The sequence below is a fragment of the Hydra viridissima genome, unplaced genomic scaffold, assembly GCF_058129835.1.
Source record: "Hydra viridissima isolate aposymbiotic clone 2 unplaced genomic scaffold, HvirCarnegie_v1 scaffold_2, whole genome shotgun sequence".
In the NCBI taxonomy this organism is placed as follows: domain Eukaryota; kingdom Metazoa; phylum Cnidaria; class Hydrozoa; order Anthoathecata; family Hydridae; genus Hydra; species Hydra viridissima.
Window position 1 is genome coordinate 5,468,860 of NW_028324301.1, and position 19,327 is coordinate 5,488,186.

General features: G+C 27.8%; 4 protein-coding genes across 4 annotated transcripts; all 4 read right to left on the minus strand.

Annotated features, from left to right (window-relative positions):
- Positions 1-4: 4 nt before the first annotated feature.
- Positions 5-1,772, minus strand: LOC145190936 (multiple inositol polyphosphate phosphatase 1-like). Its single transcript, XM_080067845.2, has one exon. The coding sequence runs from the start codon at positions 1,692-1,694 to the stop codon at positions 384-386; it is 1,311 nt and encodes a 436-aa protein (XP_079923971.2). The 5' UTR covers positions 1,695-1,772; the 3' UTR covers positions 5-383.
- Positions 1,773-2,886: 1,114 nt separating this feature from the next.
- Positions 2,887-4,778, minus strand: LOC145183427 (multiple inositol polyphosphate phosphatase 1-like). Its single transcript, XM_080058812.2, has one exon. The coding sequence runs from the start codon at positions 4,427-4,429 to the stop codon at positions 3,104-3,106; it is 1,326 nt and encodes a 441-aa protein (XP_079914938.2). The 5' UTR covers positions 4,430-4,778; the 3' UTR covers positions 2,887-3,103.
- A 576-nt stretch (positions 4,779-5,354) lies between these two features.
- On the minus strand, positions 5,355-9,059 carry LOC149891660 (transmembrane protein 33-like). The gene is made up of 10 exons (XM_090077112.1): positions 8,972-9,059; positions 8,584-8,684; positions 8,274-8,368; positions 7,707-7,791; positions 6,871-6,973; positions 6,557-6,624; positions 6,235-6,266; positions 5,996-6,109; positions 5,826-5,909; positions 5,355-5,710 (listed from the first exon to the last, which is right to left on the minus strand). The coding sequence occupies exons 1-10, from the start codon at positions 9,042-9,044 to the stop codon at positions 5,581-5,583; spliced, it is 885 nt and encodes a 294-aa protein (XP_089933238.1). The 5' UTR covers positions 9,045-9,059; the 3' UTR covers positions 5,355-5,580.
- Positions 9,060-11,761: 2,702 nt separating this feature from the next.
- LOC145184324 (endothelin-converting enzyme homolog) lies at positions 11,762-17,140 on the minus strand. Its single transcript, XM_080059965.2, has 16 exons — positions 16,165-17,140; positions 15,826-15,891; positions 15,568-15,681; positions 15,356-15,436; positions 15,105-15,235; positions 14,775-14,997; positions 14,584-14,682; positions 13,903-13,980; positions 13,692-13,795; positions 13,527-13,585; positions 13,374-13,428; positions 13,026-13,224; positions 12,827-12,892; positions 12,602-12,697; positions 12,395-12,471; positions 11,762-12,312 (listed from the first exon to the last, which is right to left on the minus strand). The coding sequence occupies exons 1-16, from the start codon at positions 16,897-16,899 to the stop codon at positions 12,201-12,203; spliced, it is 2,295 nt and encodes a 764-aa protein (XP_079916091.2). The 5' UTR covers positions 16,900-17,140; the 3' UTR covers positions 11,762-12,200.
- Between the last annotated feature and the right edge of the window lie 2,187 nt (positions 17,141-19,327).

Consider the following 19,327-nt stretch of genomic DNA (forward strand, 5'->3'; position numbering starts at 1 on the left):
AAAATTATTTTAAGTATAATTATTCAAACACTCAGATTACAATTAAATATTTACAGCAAAAACATGGGCATTAATTTACTCAATCAACTAAACATAGTACAAGAGTAAAATTTTCTTAAAACAAAGGAAATAAATACTAAAAAACATCCTATCTACAACTAAGCACTTTGAACTACATTTCATACAAAAATTTAAAATATTGTAAACTTCATAAAATAAATCTACTCTAGTTCTCTGTTCCCAACTTCTCTATTTTTCTGAGAAAAAAAGCTGAAAAACTTTTGAAGAAAAACCATTATAAAATCTTCATAACACAAGAAGATTGAAAAAATAATGAACTGTTTTTAAAATACACAAACACAATAATTTTAAATACTCTGCAACTAAAGCTCTGTTTTCTTTAAATTACAAATTTCATTAAAGTGACATTTATCTACAATGCTCTCATAACATTTCAAAAAAGTATCAAAATCACAGTCATATTCAGATTCACAGCAAGGTATTTTAACCAACCATTCATTTATGTAAAGTTGAATTTTATGTTTTTTGTTACCACAGTCATATAATACAAAATAGGCATTTCCTGAAAATGGTGATATGCAGCTTGGACGAAACTTTCTGTGTTTCATCTCCTCAAAATTATTAGCTGTTAATCTTACAGAATCTATATTTAGACCAAGCAAAGCAAAGAAAGGCATTATTGTTTCAGCATGAGAAGATCGAAAAATACCACGAAACATTCCAGTTTCATTTAAAGAAGCCATCTTTAAACTAGCTACAATATCAGCTAACAAAGGACAACTACTTTCATAAGTTATTGAAAAAGCAGATGACCTACGGTAATAATGTTTGAGATCCAAATAGTATTCAATAACATGCAAATCTTCTTTATCAAACAATGAACACAAACCTGAATTAATACTTCCATTGAAGAGACCAATTTCATAAGCACAAAGCAAGTACATAGATTTCAATAACTTTATATCTAGATTTAATGAAGGCAGTCCTAGCTTTTTCTTCATCTTGTTAATAACAACTTTGACTTCAGCACTTTTGCCGAACTTTTTCATCTCATCACCTACTGATTTATTATCTTCCACTTCTACAATATACTTTTGACACAGATCAAAAAATCGCAATACCAGATCTATATCACATGGTCTGGTCTCTACAGCTACAGGTTGAAAAGAACATGCTCCAAGAACCCCAGTACCTTCAAACAAGCCATAAGCAAATGCACTTGAGCTATGCAAGCATCGTAATTTACAAGAGCTTTCAAATTTGTAAGATGCTGGTGAATAACGCTCAGTAAATAACTCAGGAAACCGTTTACGAATTCTCTGTGCAATATTGTACATTTCTTCTTCTCCCACTTTGCTTAAAAGTTTATCTTGGTCAATAGTAAAAGGGTTTTTAGTAGGAATATTATCTGGCAAAGATATATTACCAATCGATTTCAGAATATTAAACATGTCATCAAACTCAATTATATTTTTGCTGCTAGGATAACGGTGACCATGACGGTGAACTAAATTTATTTGAACAGGTTTACAACCATTAGGAAACTTAACATCAGAGTTTGTATTTCCAACTAACTTATATGGGGTTTTTGAAGAAAATAATGGGTAGTTAAAACACTCATTACAAAATGAGGCTTTTATGAAATCAACAAACAGTAACAGTGGTAATATCATAATTATCTCCTAAAACGAACAGAAGCATTTTTTGAATAACATAAGATTTTTTATTTTTATAATATTTTTTTTTTCTTTACATAATGCACTAATTTATTAATGAAATATATAATCCCAATATGATAAATTTTAAATTTATAACATATATATGCACAATGGAACAAAGAAGATTGTCTACTCCTTTTTTTAAAAATCTATGCAATTTAGAAGAATTAAAAAACAAATTTAACAGAATAAGATTTACATACATAAATATGCATTTATTTATATGCTTAATTTGAGGCACTGTTGAACAATTTACTGTATATACTGCTGTAAAAGCCCAACTGGTGTAAGACAACCTAGTGTGTATGTCAACCAGGTGTATAAGTTGACAACCTATTTTTAACTGAAAATATGTATGATTTGAGATATACCTTTGTCTTCTTGTGCATTTGAAAAACATTTTAAAAAAGAAAACAATAGTTTTTTTTTAACTTAATAATATGAAATTTAGTTATAAAAGTTTTTCACGTATTGCTTTTTCTAACCAGCTATTAAAAATCTTATCGGAACTACTTTTGCTACCGAAATGATGATTTTAACATAAGATTTGGAGAGTAATATATGGACCCAGAAATAGAATTTAATTGGCATCAAGAAAAGACTTCTTTGTGGAAAATATTTTTCAACACTAAACTGCAAATTTAAAAATTTTTTTGAATATAGCAAAATGACCTTCAAGCATTTTACAAGAAAAATGTGATTGTACTTAAACTATTTTTTACTAAATAGTTTATTTAAAAGACTTCTTTAATTGGTTTGATTTTTAAAACTTGAACTAAAAGGTATTGAAAGAACATTTTAAAAAATGTCAATGTGTAAACCTTAAACTTAGTGTATATGAGGTCACTTTTTTCTAACATTCTAAACAGATTAAAGCCTCGACTCATACACTGGTATATACTCTATATAACACTTCATTAGTTAATTATAACGTTAATCAAGAAATCAGATTAAAATTATCTACTTATAATTAAATGTCTAATAGGTATGTTTTTAAATATTTACTAACATATATTTACTGACAAATTATAAATCTAAAAATGGACAACTACTTAGTTTTAAATTATGAAAATAAATTAAAATTATTTGCAAAGAAAATGGGAATGTTACTACAGATAAAGTAAAAAAATGTAACATTTAAAAAAAATTTAACAAAATAACAAGACAAGTAGTTTATTTATTTTTTTAAGCCTATTAAAAATATTAAAACTGAACATATTGAATAAATAATGCTTGAAAAATTTTGTTAAATATTTAACAATAAAGCTTTTAAAATTAGAGCATTTCAAAATTATCACCAATGCAGTATTAACTTTTTTCATTTATTTCTAAAACAATCATTTTATAGATGAAGTATTCTGCAACTAGAGCTCTGTTTTATCTAAACTACAGATATCATTAAAGTGACATTCATTAGCAATCTTTTCATAGCATTTTAGAAAAGTATCAAAATCACAGTCATGCTCAGATTCACAGCAAGGTATTTTAACTAACCATTCATTGATGTAAAGTTGAATTTTATGTTTCCTGCTACCGCAGTCATACAATACAAAATAAATATTTCCTGAAAATGGAGATATACAGCTAGGACGAAACTTCCTGTTTTTCATTTTCTCAAAGTTTTTAGCAGTTAGTTTGCTACTGTCCAAGTTGATACCAAGAATAGCATTAAATGGAATAATTGTTTCAGCATGAGAAGATCGAAAAATGCCACGATAATCTGTTTGATTTAAAGAAGCTTTCTTTAAACTGCTTAAGACATCTACTAACAGAGGACAGCTGCTTTCGAAATTTATTGAAAAACCTCCAGATCTACGGTAGTAATGCTTAAGATCCAAGTAATATTCTAAAACATACAAATCTTCTTTATCAAACAGTGAACATAACCCTGTATCAATTTTTCCATTAAAAACACCAATTTCATAAGCACAATACAAATACATTATTTCTAAGTGTTTCCCATTAATCTTTTGGAAAAGTCCTAGTTTTTTTTCCACTTTGCTAATAACCCTTTCAATCTCTGGATGCTTGCTAAATAAATTCATCTCTTCAAGTGATGCTACACTTTTCTTAACATTATGAATATATTTTTGACATAAGTCAAAAAATCTTAAAACCATATCTTTATTACATGAGTGAGACTCTATTGCAACAGGTTGAAATTGACATGTTCCAAGAGCTCCAGTCCCTTCAAACAAACCAGATGCAAGTGCACTAGAACTTTGTAAGCAACGTGTCTTACAAGAACTGACAAATTTATACAATCTAGGTGAATAACCTTTATTGAACAATTGAGGTAAGCGCTTGCGAATTCTTTGACCAATATCATAAAAATCTTTCTCGCCCACTTCATTTAGTAAATTTTCATGTTCAATGATAAAAGGATTTTTTTTAGGCAATGATATATTTTGCACTAAAGTCTTGTCAACAAACTGGAGCAGATTAAATAAATCAACCATTGAACCTATGTCTGACTTGCTAGGATATCGGTTGCCATGACGATGTACCATATTGATCTGAATAGCATGGCATCCTTGAGGCATCGGAATATTAGTATTAGTATTTCCTACCAAGTTATAAGGAGTTTTTGTAGAAAACAATGGATGCTTTAAACAGTGATTGCTGGAAGCAGATTTGAGATAGGATGCTGTCAATATAATAAGGTTCACAATGTGGAGCAAGATGGTCATAGTTTTTTTAAATGTACCTATGATTAGCTATTAAAACATAACTCAATATAAAAAATAGAAATTCAAAATTTCAATTCAAAATTGCTGGGCTATCTGTAATCAAATTTATTCCAAAGAAAAAAATTTTCAAGTAAACAAAATGACTTGCCATTAGCCTTAAAAACTATTCCAAAATTTTCTTCAACTTTTTAAATCAAACAAAATGTTGTTTTCAATTAAACTTATTGAATAAAAGAAATTTCATAAATAGAAAATTATCAACTTAAAACTCTTCCTACATCAGTGAGAAAGGAAAACAATATAAATTGAAGTTAAAGTTATAAAATAAGGGCTTTGGAGTTGTGAGTAAAAATTAGAAGCATGCAATTAAAGTGATAAAAATATATATATAAATTATATAAAAAGTTTGATATTTAAAGATAGAAAAGTTGGAGTTAAACTTAGTAAACTTGATACCAAAATCTGCAGTCCTGATCATATGTATTATCATCTAATGATTTATAGAAAGGAAACTGAGATATAAAATCATGGGATTAGATATCATACGATTAAATGAAATAAATTCTATTGCTCACTCTACAGTATTGCTTTCTTTGATAGATTTTTTGATAATTTCAAAGTGCATTTACCATACATCACTGGTGCTAAATATTTTAACAGGGTTTATTTTACAAACCTGTTCAAATTTTAACAGTAGAGAAAACATCTTAAAACTGCATAACTGTTACAAGTATAAACTGTTTCAGTATGTTAACTAAATAAATATTTTCTAAAACAAATCAAGTATTGATAAAATACAAACTTGTCAATGTTTATGCGTACTGAAAACATTAACAATTTAAGCAACTTAAAAGATGTTGTCTGGTATTTACCGGTATCCTTTTTTCTAATTCATTTTTTGAACATTTTAAAATAATTAGGATCATTTTTAATGTCTTTAACATTCTATTCATCCATTTTTTTAAGGTAAGTAACTAAAACATTTACATGAATAAAGAGATAATTTGATTAAAATTATTTTTTAAGTAATAAAATGTAATCCAAGAAATACTTTCTATAAATGTTATTATAGCTTGAAGCAACATTTAAAAATAATCTAAATGTTGGCAAAAAAAATTTACTCCACTTCACCACTGTTTAAAGCATTAACTTCATGTGTATGTTGGCGAAAGACTCGCTGCTAATGAAATCATTGAATATAACATTCGACGTAAAAAAAAAGGACACTTTGGATGACAGGCAATTCTCTCAATTCCCATTCTAAATTGACCAAATACAAGCCTAAAAAAAACTTTTGGCATTGAAACTTTATTTTAAAATGTTATTGACAGTAAAAATTTTAATGGTAAATAAAAAAAAAAAAAGTAAACAGCAAATAATGTTTATAGAATCAAACCTTGAGTAAGGGTTCCTTCTCGAAGCATATCGAAGTTGCAAGAAACGATAATAAAATAATGGGATAATTAAAGTTCCTTGTCCACTATGAGAAAAAAAATGCAGGCCTACAATTTCACAACAAAATCTCTATAAAATAAAATTTTCATTTCCAAACGCTTAAAAAATTACCTGAAAATCATTAATATAGAAGTAAAGAAAATCATGATCTCTATTGTAGCTATGAATTGCAGTAACTGTTGCTGGTTCTCTGGTTGATCTATTTTAGTTATCAACTGACGAAGTCTAGAAGAAAATCTAGGAGATGCAGTATCAAGACTGAGATTTAATTCTAGTTAGCATTCTAGGTAAGAAGGCTTAAGTTTTAAAAATTTTCAAACTTTCAAGAAACAAAAAACAAAAAAACTTACTTCACCGCAAAGAAGCTGTTAGAACCACTGATCTAAATTTATGACATTATAGAACTAAGTAATCATAATAAATAAAATAACAATAATATTTAAAACAATACTATTTCTTGTAATAATATAACAGTAATACTAGTAATGTTGATATGATAACAATATTTGTAATAACATTAACATAAATAATAAAAATTTACAACAATTTAAGTAACAATAACTTAGCCAAATGTCTTGTCAAATAAAAAGTAGTAAAATGGAAATTTAACTTAGGTAATACATTAAAATAAAATAAAAAAAAAATTATTATTATTAACAAAAGGAAACTTACATTAAGAATTTTTTGTGTATAATTAGTAGCATGCATAACAGCAAACATCACAATAGGTAACAAGACCACTATAAATTTAATAAAGAAAAAGTCAATATTTCATTTTATAACTTAATATATTTTAAAAATAGAAAAAACAAAAATTTTAACATTTATTTTGCAAATAGTCATTTAATAATTAGTTTTTTAAATTAGATAACTTATGTTGCACTTCTTTAAGACTCCCTAACTAGTTTCTAATTAACTTCAATTATTCAGATAACTAATTTCAGTTATTCTATTCATTTGAGAGAAAACATAAACAAATAACTTACTTGAAGTTGAATAACTCATCAAAAATAAAACACTATAAATCAAGTAGTGAAAACTGTCCTGCAGCAGCAGCTCCTTCGCAAACTGAATTGTAAACTGAACCCTCTAGAAAAAAAAAAGATAAATTTGACTTCTACATGCAAATACAGAAAAAAATTACATAAGCTGCAATATTTTGTCAACTTACTAAAAAAAATTTCCAATAAAATTTCCATACTTCAAATTAAATGTAAAAGCACACTTTGATGTTATGTGATGTTAGTGATCACTGCATTTAATGTTTCAGGCAAAAATCACTTATTAAATGAAATTATTAAATTTAACAATACGAAAGTAAGTATGGAATAGTCTCTATATTAGATTTTCTTACCTTGGTAATTTTTTAATGTGCTTCTTTATATAACTGCTATAAAAAGTATTTCTTATAAAAAAAACATTGAAATATTTCTGAAATATTTTAATGTAACTTTAAAGAAGTACAATATTCAACTTGTAATTAAAAGAATGAGAGATTCCATATCAAATTAATGAAGATTTTGAAATTGACTATGAGCAATATTTAAGATTTTAATAAAGTTTTAAATACAGCATCCTTCAAGGAGAATTTCAGCTTTAATGCTTAAACAGCTCAAAAGTTTTCCAACTTTAAAATTAACTAAGAATCAGCTCATTTAAACAAGCATTAAATAGCCTAATTTTTGGATAAATAAATTGACAATTAAAATTGCAATTTGAATGAAATTTGAAATTTGACCTGTAAAACTAAACACAATATCAAAATAACTAACAAAATATTTTTATTAATTAGAAAAGCCCCCTTTTGAAATAAAACTCATACTGGGATTCTTTGATGCAAACGAAGAGCAGATATAGCAGCAGAACCAATTAAAACTCTTTTATAGGAAGAAGCACTAAAGTCATTTCTAAAAATTTTAATACAAAAAGAGTTAAATATTCTTCAACTGTCTTATTTAAAACTCTAAAACTCTAAAAAAAAAATTTTTTAAAAGAAAAAAATACTTTTGTAGAATATTTATATTAAGTTTTATAGCATTTATACAATTATAGACTTTAAATCAATTTTGTGATTAGTGTTTGTAGTGAGCTAAACTACAAGTTGTTATTAACTTCACACTGTGAGAATAAATTTTTTTGTTTTTTTAAATAATTTTTTTGCAACGCTTTTAAATGGTTTCTTATAATTATCTTTGAGTGACTATTAACTTACACTAATACATTAATAGTCAACAAGAATATTAGTATAAGACACATTGTATATGACACATGTATAGTATATGACACATTGATATTTTATTGCATTTTACACTCAATATCACCCAATTATAACTATCACATTAAATATTCAAATAAAAAATAAAATTTTTTCATTAAAAAAGATCCTTACCCAAACAAAGGAATAAAAAATGCAAATGAACTAAAGATAATATATAAGCGTATCAGCCAAAGGATAGTATCGATTCGATTGGCAAATAAGAAAACCTAAATAAATTTTTATAAAAGTGTCAATATATATATATATATATATATATATATATATATATATATATATATATATATATATATATATATATATATATATATATATATATATACTGATTTAATATGTAAAATTATGCAAATAGTTCAATGCTAAAATACTGCTAATATATGTTAAGATACTTAAGAGAAACATCAACAAAAGAAAGTTTTATTACTTGAATGCTTTGTCGTGGCTGATTGCTTCCATTTCTGGTACTACTGGTGTTACTTGTGTTACCATTGTCAGCCATTTTGTCATTAGAATAAATATTTTCTACTACAGATACAATAAACTGTAATTATAAATAATAATAACAGCAAAAATAAAAATGATATTAATAATAGTAACACTAATAATAATGATGATAAAAAAAAATTATATTAATTTACTAGTCCTAAGTTAGCAATATTCTATGAGAAATTTTCTTCATGAGTTTGCAAAAAAAAATTTAATTTGCCAAAATATAGCCAAGAGCATTTGTTATTGAAATGAGGAAAGAGTTATAGATTAAAACTAAAACTTATCTTTAAGTATTTATTATAACAACTAGTAATTTTTGATACCTGCAAAGTTCGAAAATTTTAGATAGCATAAGATAGCTGCAACTTTAACTTTAATGCATGCTATACATAACATTTAGTATCAACTTTTATTTAAACTAAGAAAGCATTATCAATGTTTTAAGAAGTAAAGTTTTAATTAGCTGCACAAGTCAAGTGTTTAAGGAACACCTGGTGTTAAATTCCTTAAACAGCTCTTATTTAAAAACATGCTTAAAGTTAGCTTTTACATTCACTTCTTGGAAGCCCAGAAATAATAAACTCAAAGTTTATATATCTAAAGCGCTTATATTAATATTTGGGAAAATATCTTCTAAAATACCATTAATTCGGTAAAGAACTGCCTTTACTAAGTACTTTGCTTCCTAAGGAAATAAAAACTCAGGGAATTCAGTTGGATTAAAATAAATCGAAGACTCTCTAAGAAATAAGCACTCCCCTTTACAATTAATTATTTCTCTTGAACTTTTAATAAAAAGTCGATTGCGAGGTTAAATTTAGGGATCGCCAGTATACGGTATACTAAAGATTTAGTGTACAGTCTACCGTAAAGTATACCGTACAGTATACCGTAAAGTATACTGTAAAGTTTAACGTAAACAAAACTTTTTACTTTTTTTTTTTTCGATTACTATTATTACTATTTATTTCAGATTAGAGAAATCTGTAGAATAAACAATCTTAAATCTTAAAAGGGTGAAGAGCAGCACAAACAGCCTGGTATAAAAATATAACAACTAAACAAATTAAAGTTTTTATTAAATAAATCTAAGAAACAAAAATTGAATAAAAAAAAACACTTTAATCATGTTTAGTCAAATAATAGACATGATGCAGTAATTTAATTCATTAAGAAAATATAATTTTAAAGCCAGTCCAAAAATATTTCACAAATAAAAGTAAACAGGTATACTAATCTGTATACTAAATTTTAGTATACCAAGTATACCGTAAAGTATACCGTAAAGTTACTATACCGTATACTGTAACCGGCGATCCCTAGTTAAATTGTGGAATTCTCGCCTTATATGTTTTAGCGTTACTTTCTATTTTAAAGTTTTTTATAAACAGTTACTTTGAGCAAAGCAGAAAATAGTACTTCTCATGATAGAGAACGAATCGTGCTTTCTTTCGGAGAAATACTTTCTTAACCAGGGCTGTGGAGTCGGAGTCGGAGTCGGAGTCGGAGTCGGAGTCGGAGTCGGAGTCGGAGTCGGAGTCGGAGTAGTGGAGTCGGAGCTCATTTTGCCTGGAGTTGGAGTCGGATTCGGAAAAACTGTACCGACTCTGACTCCAGCTTAAAAAAAGTTTTCAAAGTTTCATAATTTTTATATAGATTTTATAGATGTTACTGATTAAAATATTTTATGTTCTGTCACAAGTGCCAAACTCTAGTCCTCCAGTTGTTACAAAACTACAAGTTACAATGTTAACATTTCGCGAGGTTAGAATTATTTTGTTCTATCTCCCATTTTAAAAGTTGGGAGAAAATGAGTTATTAATTTTAGTAAGTAATGATTACTTTTAAAATACGCTTTACTTTTTAAATTTTGTTCTAAATAATTTGTTTAAGCATTGATTATATAAAGCATAAGTTATTATTTTTTCGAAAATTAAAGCTAAAATTTTAAGTAATTTTTACTTTTAAAAATAAAATCAAAAACTTTCTCTCAACGTTTCAAATTGGAGATAGAACAAAATAATTCTAACCTCGCGATTTTACTACAGTAAATTTGTTGTAAATTGGTTACTTATGAAAGAGTCGGAGTCGGAGTCTGTCCATGATAAAACCAAGGAGTCGGAGTCGGAACAGCGGCTTACCGGCTCCACAGTCCTGTTCTTAACTAGTAAATAATTTAAATTAGGAATTATTGGTAATAGCAGGTGTGGGCATTTATCTAAAATGGTAAATAACTAATTAATAGGAATAAAATTACCAGTAAAAAACAAACTACTTAATTCATTTTCCTTGATACAGAAAATCATTATTTTTCAAGCTCCCCAATTAACTTTTCCGACAATCTCTACAGATGTTGAATGAATTTTGAAATTCGATTCGATTTATTGCAAATCTGCAGTTTTGCTACTGCTTTCCTTGTATGAGGTATACAAGAGGGTGTATGAGGTACTTCAATAGGACTTTATTGGTTAATTTTTTTCTTAGGAAGACTTTTGTCTTTCTCCATAATTGCAAGCGCCAACTGCTCAATAATGTCGAAATGGGAGAAGAATTAAGTACTGCAAAAGATTAGGAGAGCTTAATTCCTATCTCATTTTGACATCATTGTTTGCATGTGGGAACTTATTTTCCGATCTCAACTTTTGTGTGAAATCAATTGCAATTACAGAATTGGAATAGCAAGATAGTTGCAGAATTGGAAAAAAATGAATATTTTCTTGTATCAAAGTGAAACCACCCCCAAGGTGGGCAGGAATTCTAAATAAATTTTAGAGATTTTTATTACTTTATCAGCCATACTAGAGTCCATTCCTATCAGCCATACCAGAGTCTATTTCTTGGAGTTCAGTTTCTAGTTTCAATGAATTTTAAATCTGTTGTTAATTATGTTGTTGTTATGGTTTTTGTTATGCGAAAATTCATTGCCTTGCTTGCCCAAAAGGGTATTTATTTTTAAGAAGTTTACAATTTTGCAAGTTTTAACATTGACCTGAATTTATTATTCTTTAAGTTTTAGAGAACTGGTTAGTAAGTGAAGCAAAGTAAGCAAAAAAAACTTTTTGGATTGAAAGCTCATAGGGAAAAAATTATGACGTAAAGAAATAAAAAACCTATTTTGTTTTATGAGTTATAGCCAACAAATAAAACGATAAAAAGTTTATTTTAACGTAAACAGCACTAAAATAACAAAACATTTTCTAGCTATACAATTTTAATAATTTTATTTTCAGACTAATTTGTTTTTTCAACTTTATGTTTAAAACATGTTACATCCACTGAAGGAACAGCTCTTTTTTTTATATTTTAATTCGATATTCGCTACGCTGGATAATCCAGTGTCTATGCTGCATGCGGCTGCAGCCTTTTGCAACAATAGAGTAAGCAATAGCGTCGTTATATTTTTCTTCAAGAACAAACTCGTATTCTGTGAGTAAATTCTGACTTGCTTCTAACATTTGGGATCACATCGGAGAACCAGCACAAACAACAGACGCCCATTTAACTCACCAAAATAGAATTGTTGCACATTGTGATAACAAATTGTTGTTACTACTAATCACTTACAGTCCAAACAGAACATTTCTTTTTGGGATTCATACGACTTCCAAGAGGACAATTAAAAGCTTTGGCAAACTCTTTTGAATTGGAAAGTGTTCCAATAACCCTACAGTAAAAAGTATATAAAAAAGAAAGTGTAAAAAGATTGAGTTGTTATGTTAAATATATACGTATATTGACTTGCTTACCTAAATTCCTCTTCTGAATGTCTATCGTTGAGTGTTGCTAAGTATTGCTCACTTGGTCGACTATTGCTGCAGTATGCCTTTAAAAAGAATGTTAAACAATTGGTTAAAGGTCAGTACGTTGCAGCTAAAAAATTGGACAAAGTTTTAAATGAGAAAATAATAACAAAAAAAAAGTCTCTTGAATTTTCATAATTCAAAGATAAACACCTGAGCAAATGCAACATGGAAAAGCTGTTCGTTTGTAAAATCTAAACCTTCAATCAAATTATCTCCTCCAGATGTCTTCAACCAGTTATAATAAGCCTAAAATAAATTTTTGGAACTTTTGAACCAAACTTTCTTCGAGACATATTTCACGTTGATAACAAATAGGTAAAAGTTGCAATTGCACAAGATAACAGTGCTTTAAATTATCCCTTTTGTAAATGCTACCTTGAGCGCTGTTTTAAATCCGCCATTGTCAGCAATATTTTCACCCAGGGTTAGTTTTCCGTTGAGCTAGAACGACGAATATAACAGGTTTAAAGTTTTTCACTGTCGTAAAGAAAATTTTATCTTATTATTGAATGGAATAAAAATTAAAATTGTCAATAATTTACTGAAAATTTGTAGTAAAAAACTATTAACATACTGGATACTTTCCTCGAATCTTATATTGCGAATACTGATCAACAATACATTGCGCTCTTTTTTTAAAATGAACAAGTGATTGGTTAGTCCACCATTGTTTTGACAATTCCCCTTTCTTGTTGAATTTTCTACCAGTGTTGTCAAAACCGTGTGTAAGTTCATGACCCAATATAGAGCCAATAGCACCATATAACATCGCCCTGTTTTTTATGACAACGATTTTAACAAGTGGAATAAATATAGTCATTTAACAAAATTAATTTTGGAATTTCAAAGTTTTTCTTGGAATAAAAGAAATAACAACATAACAAATAAAAAATTAAATGTACTGTTCAAAAGTTAAACTTACATGGATAGGTTAACCCCGTGAAAAAATGGCGGCTGAAGTATCCCAGCAGGAATAACTATACAAGTTATGTAAATTAGAATTTAAGATCTTTAATACTAAATAGGTGCAAAGAAAATCTGGAGTAAACATGTTTTAAGTAAATAAAATGCTTACTCATTCCGTTTTGGTTGAAACTGTACATTGCATTAATAGTTTGAGGATCCATTGGCCATCTGAAGCCAGAAGAATTTGCTTTAATATATTAAGTCCGAAATGGAATTTCTTTTTTTCAAAAAAAAAAGCAAACTTCATAATTGTTTAATTTATTTTTCTACTTACTCGCTTTTATCAACTTTTTTACGTAGTTTGTTTAACATCCGATTATGAGCAAATTTAATCAAAGAGAGTCGATTACGAAAAAGATCATCATCCACTATCTTCAGCTATTATAATATTGTTACTGCTTTTATTAATAGTTTAAACTTAAAATAGAAAAAGTAAGAAGTTTGTAAAGAAAACTGGATTCTTTAAAATATACAATGAAACTTACGTCTTTGTACTTAATTTCGAATCTGGTGTCGTTGTTTATGTACGAAGGGTAACCAACTTGGTCTTTCATGGAGTCAGCCTAAAAAAAACGTACGTAGACTATTTCCATGAAAAAGTAGGTACTCGTTTAGCAACGAGTTATAAAAAAAGGTAAAAAGTGATGTCGCTGAAAATCTCGTGAAAAAATTTGTAGACTGAACGCGGTTTTTCTAAAAGCTACGTATACATCAATCTTTTTCATAAACAAAATATTTTGTAGCTGTATATAAAGAAATGTTTTTTTTTTTTTTTTTTTTTTTTGAAAACTTCTATTACGCTCACAATAACCTTTTTTAGGATTTAGGTTAAATTTGACAATAGACTGTTCGGTGGTTTTTTGGGGTCTTTCCGCGCCCAGAATGACGTTGAGTTTTCAGAACACTTTTGATGCATTTCTCAATAGTTTAAAATTTTTTTATTAGCATTTTTCATACCTATTATCTCCAACTTAATTGTCTCACCTACAGCTTTCTTTATATCTCAACTTTAAATTCTTTTCAAATTCTCATAAAAATCATAAGTTGCGACTAAACTTGTGAGAATTGACTTTCTTAAGCAACTTTTTGTAAAAAAATAAACAAATTAACTGAATTGATAAAGAATTATTTAAAAAAAATACTGGATAAAGGACTTTTTTTTTCACCTTTTCAGCAACTCTCTGTTTTGTTACGTCATCCATCCAATGCAACGTTTTTACGTTGTCTTTAAAGGCTTCTCGAATGTTTGTAATCATATTAGCAGCCTAAAATAAATTTTCTGATAAGTTGCTAAAACCGGAGTATTTATTTATTTTATTACTTATTAATTAAAATATGTTTTTAACTAGAAACTTACAATGACTTTAGTGCTTTCCTTGAAGTGTTTTTCTGTGTATGTTCTGGCAATTATTTCACCAAGATACTCGTTGGTGTACGACACACAAGTCTTCCAACGCTTTCTAAGTCCTTTTGAGCCAAGAACTTTTTCTTTATAATGCATCCTAGCTTTTAAAAATTTTTCTGATAGATAAGGAACCTCGTCTTGAATAACACTCCATACAACGTAGTTGGAAAGCACGCTAAAAGTTGAAAGTAAAAAAAAAAAAAAAATATCTGTAAAATTTTAACTATAAGGAAATTGCGAAAATAACTTTTAGAAGGATCGTAGATTTTATGATAAACTTACTCTGCTCCGACAGATTTTACAACTGACATCATTTTTTTCAAGTAAACTACCGACGGCGCAATAATGCTTTCATTTTTCGAAATGTAACTTCGTCCTTTGAAAACTTCATTGACGTATGTATGCCATTCAAACTAGTAAGGAAATTATACTGATAATTTTACATTAAAACTGATGATAATTTGAAAATAGGACTTTTTCTTTCTTATTAAAATAAGTTTATTTCAGGTGGTTATAAAAGGCATTCTTCTTACATCAGGAACTTCATTTTCAAGTTCTTGCATTGTCATTCTATGGAACCATGTTTCTTGTTTAACGTCGTCAGGGACGCTTATCTAAAAATATTTTTCGTTCAAAAGTGTCATTTAATAATTTTTATTAAAGTAAATTCTTGGAATTTTAAGAAACTCCAAAAAAAAACTCTTTGATTGTGTTATCACATGGTTCTTCAGTTTTTCTATCATACCTCAGCAAGTTTTTTTTCAAAAGCTATTGTCTCCTCTGCTTTCTTTTTTATGTCCCCTTTAGCTCCGAGAAGTGTGGCCACGTCAATCAAATATTCTTTGTAGGCTTTTAAAGTCTAAGGTTAAGAAAAGATATATCAAAAATGCATAGAAAACTTTAAATAACTTTTTTCAAACCAACTAGTTTTAAAATGTAATGAAATATGTATTATGTATGTGTGATCCTGTCAGGTTCATTACAAAATGCTTTGATAATTTACCTTTAATTTTTCGGCATCATCTGACAGATATATCTCTCTTGGGAGGCTTGGCCCTGCTTGATCAATCTAAAGAATGTTTTTAAAAATTCTAAAATATTATTATCTTTTTAAAAACTATTCTATCTCGTCAACATTTTTAAAAAATATTTCTTGAAATGTTGATTTTTTTTTTGACACAAAACTCTTTCTTTGATTTTTAATTAGAAGATAGCAAATTTTAATGATTTTCTTGCGTGCTCTTTTTGAGAACCATTTCACATGAAGTTTTTTCTTGGTAACTTTATTTAAAGATCAGAAGAACATCCAAACAAATAACCATTTTGAGATAATAGTGGTTACCTCCAATACGTGATCATTTGCATGTCTTGGATCATCGCTCACATGAATAGAAAATAGTGGTCCACCCGACGATGTTAAATCTCTGTGTATTTTCAACAATGTGGCTGTTATATTCCAAGTGCTGTTCCACGTATCATCTCCTGCCATATCCCAACCACCAACTTGTTTTATCAAATCAATCATTGGTTTTTTCCCTTTCATATTTATACCACGAGGTCCCCTTTGGTCCATGCACGACCGAAAGAATTTTTTTGTTCTCTTCATCATTTCTCGTTCGTTTTTTACTTTGGATGTCAATATCTTATGCAGAATTCCTTCTACTTTTTGGTTTAGCTTTGTAAATGTAGAATATGTTGAACTTGTAGCTGGAATGGGATTACGCTTGATCCATCCAGCGCATGCGTATTTGTAAAAGTTATTGCAAGGATCTACTTTTTCGATCGATAGTGAATCTTGAACATACTTTTTCACTCTTTGGCACTCATTGGTGTTGCATTTAGGGAACGTTTGGTTTAAAGACCTCCTTACAGCTCCTCCGGTTGTAATTAAATCATCAAAGCTCTCCTCCTTCTGATCGGAGTGGAAAATAAATACAATCCCAGCACACGCAAGTAAAGTCAGCAATCCAACTACCGACAACAGTCCGCAGTTGCTAGAGTCTTTTTTCTTAGTTTTCTCGTTTTTTACACAAGATTCAGATTTTTCAAACCGCTCAAATTCAAATTCTTCCATCATTCTGCACACAATCAGCTGACCTAGATCCTGCTTTCTAGCTTACAAGAGCTAGATTCCTCTCTATCTGTATTGCAATTAAACTAATCTTTTGATCTATATATTTTTTTAAGGTTTTTTTAAAAAAAGTTAACAGTGGAGACCCTAGCTAAGACTTATTTTTTCCGAGCAAGTCAAGCGTGCACATCGTTGCTGCATTATTAATGAGCAGTGCGCGTTTAATTCAATGAAGTTTGAAAGCTTGAAGATAAAAGCATGCCTAAGTTTATGCTAGGTGAAGAGAGGCGCTGGAAATTCTAAACCAGCCGTTGTTATTCACTTGAACTCAGTTTGCATTTTATTTATAAACAGCATTTTAATTTGCGGAAAATGCAATATTTTTTATTTTTAAAGAAAGAAAGAAATTTCTTTAACACTTGAAACTATAAACCACACCTTAAAGTAAGAAAATTTCATTTGAGAAGTAATCATTCTAATATAAATGAACTTTTTGTAGTGATAAAAGTAATTGTCATAAATAAGACATTAAACGACAGAAACAAAGTGAAAATTTTTGAAAAAAATAGTTAATGAAGCTTTGTAAGTTTTTTGTTCGTTTTATTGAGGTTTTAACGAAAATACTTTTTATTGCTGAAAATCGTATAGAGACAAGGGGTTGGGACACTAAGAAAATCGAATGTCAGATTTTTAACTGTTCGATGCAGTTTATATCAGTATAGATATCCCAGTAACCAAGAATGCACAGAAGTTATAATCCTTGATTAATGTTTATGGTGCTACTTGAAAGTCGATGTAATGCTGCTATTTCGTGAATTTATCTTCTGAAATTTTGAATTTTTACAAATTTTTAGTTTGAGTTTTACCTTTTTTGTTTGAGCCGAATTTAAGTCCCATAAAAAACTTTTTAATTTTTAAGTCAAGGATTATTTCTTATTTTTAAATTAGAATTGCCGAAATAATCTTGAGGGCGTCTGAACGTGTCTAAGCGCGTCGAATTCAATTGCGCAACTAAGTCTGGCATTTATTTAACAAACTGTAACGAAAAATTAGCTGCCTCAAGGTCTCAAATTTATTTAAGTTTATTTAGATTTCTTTACCAAAGTCGTTAGGTTCTGGAACTAGCAATGAGGGGATCACCAAAAGAAGATTTTTCCAATTCTATTAAGTTATTTTAGATGCTTTAGGAGTAGATGAGATGTCAAAATGATGACAAACTTCACGAGTCCTGCTTATCGACAACAAACTTTATACTGATAATTGTATCTAATTTTATATGAATAAAAGTAATTCAAATATCTTTTTAAAGAGAGTACCAGTCTTCTTGGCACCAACCATAAAAATCTTGAACTCTTTAGACCCTGTAATTAGTGATGTGTGAAAGAGTTGTATGAGTACCAGGTGTTGCTCTCTTTTAATAAATAATTTGGTTTAATAAAAAACATATATTAAACATTTCAAACCCCTTTCCCCGAAAAACTTGTTAGATAAGCAATTTTTAATCGCATGTATGTGACATAAAGGGGTTTAAGGAGTCAAGACATTCAAATTTGAAGTTTAAAAATAAATTTTCGAGCTTTAAATACTCATATCGTGCATACGCACGGAGAACTTAAAGAGTACTTAAAACCACTTTTTGCTGTTTATGATAAATAACACGTTAATATTTGCATGGACATAATAAAGGCGCGTCATAACTCTGAGTTTCACGATTTTTCACAGCTACGAAACGCCTTAAAACATCAGGTTTACGAAAAATGTTTCGTTAAAATTTTGCTCAGAATTACTAATCCAGACAATGAGATCAGAATTCCGAAAAAATTCTTAACAAATTAATTTCGTATTTCTTATCTATTAAAAATTTTCTCTAAAAGAAAGTCATTTTGAAATGATTAAAAAACATCTATATTTTATTAGTTTAATTTAAAAAGATCAATAATAGTAATAAAGCTCTTGAATGTCAAAACAATAATAAAGCTCTTGATTGTCAAAATAATAATAAAAATAATAATAAAAATAAAAATAATAAAAATAATAATAAAAATAAAAATAATAAAAATAATAATAAAAACAAAAATAATTAAAAAAATAATAAAAATAATAATGATGATAATAATGATGATGATGATGATAATAATAATAATGTAACAATAATAATAACAATAATAATAATAATAATAATAATAATAATAATAATAATAATAATAATAATAATAATAATAATAATAATAATAATAATAATAATAATAATAATAACAATAATAATAATAATAATGATAATAATAATAATAATAATAATAATAATAATAATAATAATAATAATAATAATAATAATAATAATAATAATAATAATAATAATAATAATAATAATAATAGTAATAATAATAGTAATAATAGTTGTAATAATAATAGTAATAGTAATAATAATAATAAA